Source organism: Denticeps clupeoides, chromosome 19 (assembly GCF_900700375.1).
Source record: "Denticeps clupeoides chromosome 19, fDenClu1.1, whole genome shotgun sequence".
Taxonomy (NCBI): Eukaryota; Metazoa; Chordata; class Actinopteri; order Clupeiformes; family Denticipitidae; genus Denticeps; species Denticeps clupeoides.
Window position 1 is genome coordinate 1,950,727 of NC_041725.1, and position 11,993 is coordinate 1,962,719.

Genomic DNA, 11,993 nt, shown 5'->3' on the forward strand with positions numbered 1-11,993 from the left:
CACATGTCACGGTATGATATGCAGTGAAATGCTTTTTGCGACTACTACAGACCACAGTATTGCAAATGTTGCAAGTAAACAATGAACCAATATGCAAATATTGCAAACATAAGTGGTGGCCTAACGGTTAAGGAAGCGACCCCGTAATCAGAAGGTTGCCGGTTCGAATCCCGATCCGCCAAGGTACCACTGAGGTGCCACTGAGCAAAGCACCGTCCCCACACACTGCTCCCCGGGCGCCGGTCATGGCTGCCCACTGCTCACTCAGGGTGATGGGTTAAATGCAGAGGACAAATTTCACTGTGTGCACCGTGTGCTGTGCTGCTGTGTATCACATGTGACAATCACTTCACTTTATTATTATTATACTTTATAACCAAATATTACACTTTAACGTCTTTAACATAAAATATGTGTAACTAGTAGGGTGAAGGTGTGCAAACGAGTTAAAGACAATGTTTAAAGAAAAGAGAAAAGAGACATTTAAAAAAAAAAAAAAAAAAAGAGCGCAGAGTGATTTTGTGCAAAGTGATTTGGTGCAAAAGAGTCCGGAGTGATTGGAGGTGAAAGTGAAAGTGCTGGAGTTCTATGTACTGTTGTTGTTGAGAGCTCGGATAGCCTGCAGGAAGAAGCTCCTCCTCATTCTCTCTGTGTTGGACTTCAGGGAGCGAAAGCGCTTCCCTGATCGCAGCAGAGAGAAGTCCATTGTTGGGGTGGGTGAGGTCCTTCACTATCTTCCTGGCCCTGGTACAGCACCGTTTGCTGTAGATAGATTGAAGGTCAGGGAGCTTGGTACGGATGATTCGTTCGGCTGATCGAACCACCCTCTGTAGGGCTCGCCTGTCCTTCATGGTGCTGTTCCCGAACCAGGTAGAGAGAGCATCCTGACGGGAAATCTATGGTGCAGGAGTAGAAGTTCCCGAGCACCTTGGAGGGCAGTCTGAAGTCTCTCCGGTCTGAGGTGGTAGAGACGCTGCTGGGCCTTTTTCACCACGGTGTTGATGTGACAGGACCATGACAGGTCCTGTGTGATGTGAACACTGAGGTAACAGAAGTGGTCCACTCTCTCCACTGGGCTCCTGTTGATAACAGGGGTCTGGTAGTTCCTCTCCTGCTTTATACTGAAGTCCACTATTAACTCCTTTGTCTTGCTGACGTTCAGGTGGCGATTGTTCCTCTGGCACCAGTTCGCCAGATTTCCAACCTCCTCCAGGTAGGCCGTCTCATCGTTGTCAGAGATCAGGCCCACCACGACAGTGTCGTCAGCAAACTTGATGATGGTGGTGGAGTTAGTAGTGGCTGTACAGTCATGGGTGTACAGGGAGTACAGCAGGGGGCTCAAAACACAGCCCTGGGGGGCTCCAGTGCTGAGAGTGATGGAGGCTGAGACATGTCCACCCATCCTTACTGCCTGTGGTCTCCCGGTTAGGAAGTTTGAGATCCACTGACAGAGAGATGAGCTGAGTCCCAGGTGCTCCAGCTTGGTGGTGAGTGTGGAGGGGATTATTGTGTTAAATGCTGAACTGTAGTCAATGAAAAGCATTTTAACATAATTTCCCTTCCGAGTGTCCAGGTGGGTGAGTGCTGTATGGAGGAGATGTGAGATGGCGTCGTCTGTGGATCGGTGGGGACGGTACGCAAACTGTAGTGGGTCGAGTGTATCTGGAAATGAAGAAATGATTAAGTCTCTGACCAGCCGTTCAAAGATCTTCATCACTACTGAGGTGAGGGCTACAGGGCGGTAGTCGTTGAGGGAGGCAGGATGGGGTTTCTTGGGGACCGGAACAATGATGGACTCATTTACATTTACGGCATTTGGCAGACGCCCTTATCCAGAGCGACTTACAACGTGCTTTCAAGTTACCATCGATGAAGAGATCAATTCCGGTTCACTAGGACCCCAACTATGAATATATCTATTTTATTCACTCTGTTGTAGATTCTGTACACAAGTTTGACAACAAGAAAATTACAATTTAATCTAAATATTCTTTAAAGAGGAAGGTCTTGAGCTGTCGTTTGAAGGTGCTCAGTGACTGAGCGGTTCTGACCTTGAGGGGAAGTTCATTCCACCACGAGGGGCCAAGACAGAGAAGAGTCTAGATGAGCGTCTTCCTTTTACCTTCAGAGATGGAGGGACCAGGCGAGCAGTACTGGAGGCTCGGAGTATACGAGGTGCAGTGCAAGGTGTAATAAGGGCTGTGAGGTAGGATGGTGCTACTCCATGTTTGGCTTTGTAGGCCACCATCAGTATTTTGAACCTGATGCGTGCAGCTACTGGGAGCCAGTGGAGGGAACGTAGCAGAGGGGTGGTGTGGGAGAACTTGGGAAGGTTGAAGATTAGTCGTGCTGCTGCATTTTGTATGAGTTGTAGAGGTCCGATGGTACATAGTGGTAGACCAGCTAGAAGGGAGTTACAGTAGTCCAGTCGTGAGATTACTAAGGACTGAACCAGTAGTTGGGTGGCCTGGGTTGACCGATAAGGGCGGATTCGTCTGATATTGTAGAGAAGGAATCTACATGAGCGGAGTCCTAGAGTCACTCTGTTCGAGTTGCGACTATAGTTTCTTCCCGTAGCGCTGCTTCGCCTCCTTCACCGCTTTCCTGACACTGTACGACGCAGCCTTGTATGGTTCCATGTCCCCGGAAGCGAGCCCCGCGTTATAGATCACAGTGCGAGATGGTTTTATCCACCCACGGCTTCTGATTGGGAAACGTTCTGACGATCGTTTTCTGAACGGTGTCGTCCGTTAGTTTCCCATGAAACTCACAACCGCTTCCGCAAACTCACTGCTCTGGAACATGCCCCAGTCTGCGTCATCCAGTGCGTCCTGAAGAGCGGCCACCGATTGGTCCGTCCAGCGTGCCACCTCCCTCTGAACCGGAACTTCCTGTTTAAGCCTTTGTTTGTATTTAGGCATGAGGAAGCACCAACATCCAGTATGACTAATGCAGAAGTGTCTAGCTGCAGAAGCGAGCATAGAATGTGTTCAGTTCGTCTGCCAGAAAAACGCTAGCGATGCTACGCCATACAGCCGCGGACAGGAAAACACTGCCAGCACAGAAAACGTTTTCATAATCACCGAGCATGATGTGAGGAGAGCCTTCAAGAGTGAACTCCAGGAAAGCAGCAGGACCAGATTGCATCTCGGGGAGAAGCCTCAGAGATATTCAACCTCTCAACCAAAAATCTGGTTTTTAATCACCAGGTCCTACCTTGTCTGTAAGATGCTACTTTCCCAGCAGACCACACCATAAAAGGTGGCTGAGGCCACCACAGAGTCATAAAAGGTCTTCAAGAGTGAGCTCTTTACTCCAAAAAACCTGAGCCTCCGCAGCAGGTACAGCCTGCTCTGCTCTTTCCAGTGTTATAAGTCCAGTCCAGTTCATTGTTCAGATGAACAACCAAAAGTACCTGTAGCTCCACAGCCTCAATGTCCATACCCTGGAGGATGTTTGTTTCTGTGGAAGTCTACCGCCAACTCCTTGGTCTTTCCTGTGCAGCTTATTTGGTCTTTCCAGTACTGATCTGGATGTAGTTCTGTTGGCAGCAGTCCGCAAAGTCCTGGGTCAGATTTATGTGCTCCTTGTCCCCATTTGTGATGAGGCTGACTATTGCAGAGCCATCAGAGAACTTCTGTAGGAAACAGTTGCTGGAGTTGTAAGTGAAGTCTGCTGTGTAGATGAAGAGGAACAGTGTCAGAACCGTTCCCTGTGGGGTTCCTGTACTGCAAACTATCCGACACACAGCCCTGAGTTCTCAGATACGTGCTGTGATGTGATTTTATTATTATTTTTTTTTTTTTTCAATCCTGTGTGCTCCAGCTTGTCCCTCAGGATTGTGGGAACAATGGTGTTGAATGCATGATTCTCACAGTTGACCCAGCAGTCTCCAGGTGAGACTGGGAACGATTTAGGAGGTGAATGACTGCATCATTCACCTTAGTGAATGCAGAAGTGGGTCCAATGATGAGCTCACCAGGGGCTGAAGCTAAGCCAGCAAAAGGTTCTTTCTATAACCAAAAACTTATTATAGAAGATCCTTTTAAATTAAGACTTGAGATTAGAGGTATCAATATTAATATTATAATACATAATCACAGCTTTTACAGAGGTGTTAAATATAATCTCCAAGTACACGTTTACACATTCCCATAAAACTGTATTGAATGATAAAAATAACTCTGACATACCTAGACTATGTTAAACACAGCACTGGATAAAAAGACTGGCCGCAGCACGTGTGGGAGAGACTGAATACAGTGACTCCCCGAGTGGCATGTTACCTTCCATTTTGTATCCTTGTATCATCGATTCGGATCACCAATGTGAAAGAACATCCTCTTCCTATAGCAGAAATGTTTTAGATGCTGAGATGTTAATTATATTTTAGATTTATTAATCTTATCGGATAGAAGATATTGAGTTAATGGGAGTGAGACCAATACATACTGTACCCAAATCAATAAACCTTAAGGAACACTTCTGCTTCTCCCCAGAAGAAACAGAACTTTCCCGTCCTTGTCAGGCGTGAGGAGTCTGTGGGAGAGATCTTATTTCCAGGTTCTCGTGGCCATCTGGAAATGAAGTTTTGTGAAGGGGGGACCACCTCTGCTTCGGTCAAATGACCATTTGGTAATGATAGTCTATGGGACACATTACAGTTCCTGGTTCTCATGGTCCTTTGGAGGTGACTGAATGTGTCTCTCTGTGACTGTATTTTTGTGGCAGAAACCTTAAATTTGCACACAGTAAGTCTAAAATTTTATTGTCTGTGGTGGGGCATGCCACATACTGGATGAAGGTGGGTAGTGTGGAGTCCGGTAATGCATGCTTAAAATCACACAATATAAAAAAAGGACTCTTGGAGATTGAGTTTGTAGTCTGCTGACTACAGAGTGGAGAGAGTCACAGGCTGCCTCCGCATTGGCCAAAGTGGGGACATGCGCAGTTATCATGTATAACTGCAGCTGCAATCTGGGCAATGCCACGCTCGTGTCCAGAGATAGCGGTGTTAGCCAGGTCTCTGAACTTTCAATGGGGGTGGTGTATGTAAAGCAACCTTAGGCATGGCGGTGAAGTTCTCTGCATGTGGAAAAATAAAATCTTGAGAAAGTGACTGAAGAAAATTTACAGCAGTACAACATGCACAGAAATACGTCCCGAACTACTCTGTTTTGACTGCATAGTTAAGTAATAGAATTAAATAAACAATTATACAAGGGGAAATAAGGCTAGTAAAAATTTGCAAAAAAGTAGGCAAGCTATAACGCAAGCAAGATATTGTGTTCAATGAGAACATGCAGATATCATGGGTAGTGGATACGTGGATGTCAAGGTGTGAGGTGTGGTGGCCTGTCCTAAGGCTAGAAACTCCTCCTGAGTCTCTGTCATGGAAAATTAATTTAAATGAGGTGCTTTGTGACACTGTGCATTGTAAAAAGCGGCATATAAATAGATTGATTTGGTTGAGGGTCTTGAATTAGAACTTACAATCCAGGTATAGAAGAGGACTAGATGGAATTTCATTGTGTCACCTCTGAACAAATTCAGCTTGTAAGACATTCCTTTAGGGCCAGAAATCATTTATGTAGCCCTGTGTTGAACCCTCTTAAAACAGCAATGTACTGTAGCTTTTGAGGTAAGAGGACTACACATGGGAAAATGTATATAATGCATAAAGTGTCTGTACTTTTATTTTTTACTTCTTGCATGGATTCCTTTATCTGGCAAATATCACATCAGAGAGCCTGAAACATACCTATAATTTCTTGTTAAAACATTCCTCTTCACACATTTGAAGACTGTTAGAATGATCAATCTTTTTGAATGTTTTTATTATACAGTATGTTATTGCATTTGCACACTTTTCTGTCACAATCCAAGAAACTTAACATTTGAAATCAGCATAAACAGCACTTTTACGAACTGATTCCAATTAACTGATTACAAAATCAGCACTTTTATCCATATATTTAATGATTAGTATTTTGGAAGCAAATCTTCACTGAGGCTCCAAACCAAATCAGAAAGCCAGGATAGAGAGGTTGAGTAAATGTGGTCTGGACTTGGTGAAGGAGGGTCATGACTGCGTCTGAGACACTGTAGAAGGAAAGTGATCCGCCTCTTTGGTCTAGATAAACTCCTAGTCTGGACTCTTTTGGGATTATTGCAAGCTTGGTTACATTGTTTTTGTGCCTAAATGAGCACCAGTGCGGAAAACATTCCAGAGCCCAGGAGTATGGGTTGTTTCCAAACCTCTGCTCATATCCGTGTCCCTTCCTGCCAATGTGTTTGTAGGAGATGGCAACAGAAACCCCACCCTTCTCCTCCCATTCAATCTCCCAGTAGCAGCGGCCGGACAAGGCCTTGGCACCCAGCACCTGAGGAAGGCCGTCAAACCTCTCCGCATGATCTGGACGTGGCTCCACCTTGTCAACATGGGTGACCTTTGTGTTTCCCTCAGACAGGCAGAGATTCCGGTGTGCAGTGTTTGGATCCAAAGTGAGCGGACAGGAATCTGAGAGATGGAATAAAAATGGACAACTTCTTTTCACCCCAAATCTTAGTCTCTGTGTGTACAATTATGTATGTGTAAGTTTACTGCTTACATTGTAAAAATTCGTTTCTTGTTTTAGGGTCAGAGGAAAGAATGATCTGAACGCTGTTCACTGCAAAATCAATCAAACTGGCTGTAGTTTCAAATGTGAATGTAGTTTTCTTTACTCACCTGTCACTATTATACTATTATATATACAGTACAGGCCCACATTGGCTATTACATTGGTAGATTCTCACTGAACCCCACATGAACACATGTGAAGTTATGTACTTAACAAAAAGTGGAGACCCGGCCTCCAGTCACCGGACCTGAACCCAATCGAGATGGTTTGGGGGTGAACTGGACCACAGAGTGAAGGCAAAGGGGCCTAAAAGCGCTAAACACCTCTGGTAACTCCTTCAAGACTATTGGAAAAACATTTTAGGTGACTACTGCTTTGCACACTCTTGGCATTCTCTTGATGAGCTTCAAGAAGTAATCACAGGAAAGGACAACTTTTGAACTATTTTGAAGAAACTGGAATATAAAACATCTTTTTAGATATTTCACCTTTTTTAATTAAGTACATAACTCCACGTGTTCATTCATAGTTTTGATGCCTTCAGTGAGAATCTACCAATGTAAATGGTCATGAAAATAAAGAGAAAACAGAAGGTGTGTCCAAACTTTTGGCCTGTACTGTATATAATATATACATTAAACTTTACGTCTTTTTAACTGACACCTTTTATTGGATTCCTGACTTCTTCTTTCTTGCAGTAATCCTCCATGTGTTTCTTCAATTCAATGACAGATTTTATGACATCTCCAAAAGCAGAGTTTGGATTGGCAATGATGGGTAGGTCCTCTCGCTCACTGGGAGTCAACAGTTTTAGAAAATTCTGCAATGTGTGAACACACAAATATAAAGCACAACTTAATTCTTCAGCTGAGGACTTCATACATCTGCAACACACTTTGCTTTAAACTAGAGATCATCTCCAGGTCATATTTTCCAAAAACAATATTTCATTAATAGCAGCTGTGTTTTCTGTAAGCTAGATCAAAGACCTGTAGTCTTAAGTGAACAGTAACCTGGAGAAACTTAATGTTGTCTTCCGTGTGTGAAATCTGCTCCAGCTCAGCATCTCTCTCCCTCATCTTGATTATCTCCTCCTCAAGTCGCAACAGGTCTCCTTCAGCTTGAGCCACCCCAGCCCTCTCCTGATCTCGGATCAGTTCTATAACTTCACAGCGTCGTTTCTCAATGAATTTAATCAGGTCATGGAAGACTCTCTCACTCTCCTCCACTGCAGCCTGGGCAGAGCACTGGTGTGAAACAAGTGCCATTCAGTATCAGTATTAGACCAAACTTAAAGAAATGGATCTTTCTTTATCTTACCTTGAGACTCTTGACAGCCTCTTTCAGATCCAGAAGCGCCTTCTCCCGTTCCTGGATTCTCTGCTTAGATTTTTTTTGTTTTGCACACAACTGCCTCTGTAAAGTTGAGTTTTGCTATATTTGTCATGTCCAGAAATCGTCAGTTATACACTGAAATAGTCTAATGACGAGTTCATATAGCAATTACATATTTAAAAGCTCCTAATCATAAGAAAAATACTTTTTAAAATGGTCTTTGACTTATCAGTTCTAAATAAATATCCATTCCTGCTATTCTTTACTGTTAAATTTTTGTACAATATACAAAAAACTTTCTACAAAAAGTTACAACTGACCTTTTTGATGTACCTATGTATTGCAGTTTTAAACATAAAGTAATCCTGAACCCATTTTTAGGCTTGTGAAGCTGAATTGTGAAGGTCAGTGTTTAAATGGGAACAAAAAAACTAATTCTGCATGGTCACATTTACATTTACGACACTTAGCCAGAGCGGTTTACAATCAGCGGTTAAATCAAGAGCATCACCCCACTCACCTCTTTCTCAGTTCGTTCCGTTGTAACGAAACAAGTTTCATGGTCTTTGTGCTCCGTCACTTTGCAGCAGTGGCAGATGGACAGCTGGTCAGTGTAACAATAAAATTCTAGCGCCTTGCGATGGTGAGCACAGATCTTCTTTTGAAACACTGTCCCTTCACAGGAAGCCACAACTTTGCAGATTCTTGCCTTTGTGGTGCCAGAAGCTATTTTCCCAGGTTCAGCAGGTTCTTGAGACTGCATACTCTTCAGGTTCTCCACTATACCATTGATGAGGGTGTTTTTCTTAAGCACAGGGCGCAGAACAAAAGTTTCTCGACACTGTGGACAACTGTAGAGCCCATTCTGATTATCCTGGTCCCAGTAGCCCTTAATACAGTACATACAGTAACTATGTCCACATGGAATGGTGACCGGATCAGTCAGGAGGTCCAGGCAGATTGGACAGTTGAACTGCTCTTGATCTACAGAAACTCCTGCTTCTGCCATCATACTCAAAGGACAGAGAAAGACCAGACACAGGGCAACAACTCTGTCTGAACAGTGTTGTACTGGCTTTCTTATATCTTAGCCCTGATACAATGAACACTGATTTTTCCAGTTTGACCCGTTTGCTGTGCAAACTGATCCAAGATTGATAAACTAAGAATAAAACTTTAAAAGCAACATTTCACAATGATTCATCATTCTAAAGTCGTGGCTGTATGCTGATGTTATATTTAGTTTAATAATAAATAGTGTTTTTATATATTACTTCTACTAAGGAAGACATCAGTCATTAATCTAGAATTTCTGGGTTAACATAATATTTCAGGAAAACATTTGAGGTTACTATAGTTAACTGAAACAGAAAAACAGGGTTTTGATTTCAGCATTTTACTCCTACAACACACAGGATGTGAAACATTCAACATTTTAATGCGATTTTTGTTTGGGGGGGATTAGAATTTTAACTTTGAATGAGGCCGACGTGCTGAGGGTGTGAGAGTGCCTATGTCATAATAAGAAGGAGAAATAATGCTGCGACTATCAGTCACCTGTCATCGAACTCTGCTCCAATAACTGTCATTACTTGGACTTGTCCGCCCTGTCTACCCTGCACCACCACAATCCTTTGCCGACTTCCTGTTGATCAAATGTGTGTGACCTGAGCTGCAAGTGCATTATTCGGAACTCTGTGTGAACCCTTTTTGTTCCCTTCTGGATCTGAGACTGAGATTGTCTCTGGTCTTGTGGCCTTGACCCCATTTTATATTGTCAAAAAAAGTTTTTTCTTAACGCTTGCACCTGGGTCCTCTGTCTCCTATAGTGACCGGTATGTCAGCATTCAGCATGAGTTTGTATGCAATATGTGCACTGCTATGTGAACTACATTTTAAAATTGTATAAGTCTCCATAAACTGCAATGTCACAGAAAAATACTCATAAAAATGTATAACTAGTGTCTAATGTAGCAGTGTCATATATAAAATTAGTAATAATGATAATAATGCTAGAGAAATATTTCGATAAATTTATGTAAGTAAATTTGCCATTTAAAGAGCCAATGAAGTGTCTTTCTTGCAGGTATCTGAAAAAAATGAGAATTGGGTAGGTTAAACCTTTCAGAAAGCTGTTCAAACGATGGTCCACAAACAGATCTTTGCAAAGCTTGATGCCCTTATTGTACCATTCCTGAAACACTGAATCATGTAGAGAAGGTTGGAAGAGGTGGTTAGAGATTATAGGACTGGACAGAGAGAAGCCCAGAAGACCGTTGCACTCTCTGAACTGAGCCCATACTCTCAAGGTATGCCTAATAACTGAATTGTTGATTGATTTAATTGAGGAGATGGGTAGTGCAGATCCAAGGAGTGCCGAGACAGATTTTTTTTACAGACTTTATCTCCATTTCCCCCCAGGCAGGCTGATTAGGTTGATTATGAAAATATGCCCAAAAGATGACAGATCGAATGTTTGCTTCCCAGTAGTAAGAACGAAAATTAGGCAGAGCCAAGCCGCCGTCTCTTTTAGATTTTTGAAGTAAGGACTTATTCAATCGTGGATGTTTACCTTTGCAAAGGTAAGAAGATATAATTGAATCTAAAGCGCCAAAGTAAGATTTGGGAATAAAAACAGGTACAGACTGGACAAGATATAACATTTAGGAAGAGTACTCATTTTAACGTCATTAATGCGTCCCACCAGGGACATGAACAGTGGTGACCATTGTCCCAAGTCCTTTTTTGTTTGGCTCAACAACCTAATGAAATTTTCTTTGAAAAGGTGTTTGTTTCCTTGTTATTGTAATACCGAGATAGGTAAACTGATTTTTCACTATGTTGAAAGGAAAATTGTGCATTCCAGTTGTTAGTGCTATTATTTTGCAGAAAGAGTTCACTTTTGTGCAAATTCATCTTATATCCTGAAAAATAGATAAATTCTTTGAGCAATGACAGCACAGGTGGCAGGGAGGAGATTGGATTTGATATAAAAAGTAGAAGGTCATCTGCATAAAGGGAGGCTTTATGTTCTTCTCCCTGCCTCCAAATCCCAGATCAGGTCTGATAAGCACATCTACATAGAAATAATAAATTCTGGAAAAAGTATGAACATGTGAGAAAAAGGAGTGCTCTCTCTTTTTTGGATTAAGGAAGCGCCATATGTCAGAAATACCAAAGCTGCAAAGATAGGACTGAAGCAGCGTGACTGATTTACTCAGAGGTATAGGATTGGGAGATGACCTGTCAAGTGATGGATCTAAACAGCAATTAAAGTCTCCCCCTAATATGAGAGCGTATGAGCTCAGATCTGGTAGAGCAGAGAAAAAAATGTTCAAAGAAGGAGACATCATTATTAGTGGTGCATAAATTAACCAACACTACATTAGTATAACTTCCCTGAAACAATGATATAATGACCATGTGCATCCGCAATAACATTGTGATGCTCAAAATAAATGTTTGGATTAATGAGGATTGAGACACCCCTCGCTTTGGCCTGAAAGCTAGTGGTAGTGCTGCCCTCCCCAACGCGACATAAGATGAGAATGATCAGAACTGCGAATGTGAGTTTCTTGTAGAAATGCGATTGCAGTGTTAAGGTGTGAGAGCACCTTCCTTCTCTTGACCAGATGGTTTAAACTCTTAACATTCCAGCTCACAAAGTTTAAAGAACTATTCATTCTCCCTGAGAGGAGATGCAGGTAGATACACAGATAATAATGAAATGCCAGGCGTCAGCCTTAAAACAGAAGTGTATAACGCAGAGCAACCTATTGAAAATATACCATGTACACTGAACTAGCACAATACCGGCTTTGGAGATATAAAGTTATTGTAAACTAAAGATTTAATTTAACATTAAAGACGAGTAAGGGAGTTAAGAAATCAAAAATTGTCGGAGCATCCAGGTCACATGTCTACTCCATGTGGCTGCTAACCGGAAGTCCTTATGTAAGTATTTTGCTTTTATTAAAATATTTTTGTCATGCTTAAAACAGAACAAGGTACAGATCATGTCCCTGCAGAAAAGAC

At 42.4% G+C, this 11,993-nt stretch overlaps 1 protein-coding gene across 2 annotated transcripts; it reads right to left on the reverse strand.

Moving 5' to 3' along the window:
- Nucleotides 1–5,975: 5,975 nt before the first annotated feature.
- On the reverse strand, nucleotides 5,976–8,994 carry LOC114768815 (tripartite motif-containing protein 16-like protein). Of its 2 annotated transcripts, none has more exons than XM_028961118.1 (6): nucleotides 8,479–8,994; nucleotides 7,944–8,039; nucleotides 7,637–7,858; nucleotides 7,287–7,443; nucleotides 6,612–6,671; nucleotides 5,976–6,520 (listed from the first exon to the last, which is right to left on the reverse strand). In XM_028961118.1, the coding sequence occupies exons 1-6, from the start codon at nucleotides 8,968–8,970 to the stop codon at nucleotides 5,976–5,978; spliced, it is 1,572 nt and encodes a 523-aa protein (XP_028816951.1). In that variant the 5' UTR covers nucleotides 8,971–8,994. The 2 variants fall into 2 exon arrangements, with proteins under 2 accessions (XP_028816951.1, XP_028816950.1); XM_028961117.1 differs by having other exon boundaries at nucleotides 7,637–7,870.
- Between the last annotated feature and the right edge of the window lie 2,999 nt (nucleotides 8,995–11,993).

What these genes read in the sequence shown, in the direction of transcription:
- LOC114768815 (XM_028961117.1), bottom strand. Translation starts at nt 8,970, where the DNA reads ATGATGGCAGAAGCAGGAGTTTCTGTAGATCAAGAGCAGTTCAACTGT. An exon ending in ACAACATTAAGTTTCTCCAG is followed by an intron (nt 7,444 to 7,636) that starts GTTACTGTTCAC and finishes CACACATTGCAG; the next exon opens with AATTTTCTAAAACTGTTGAC. An exon ending in AGTCAGGAATCCAATAAAAG is followed by an intron (nt 6,672 to 7,286) that starts GTGTCAGTTAAA and finishes TTGATTTTGCAG; the next exon opens with TGAACAGCGTTCAGATCATT.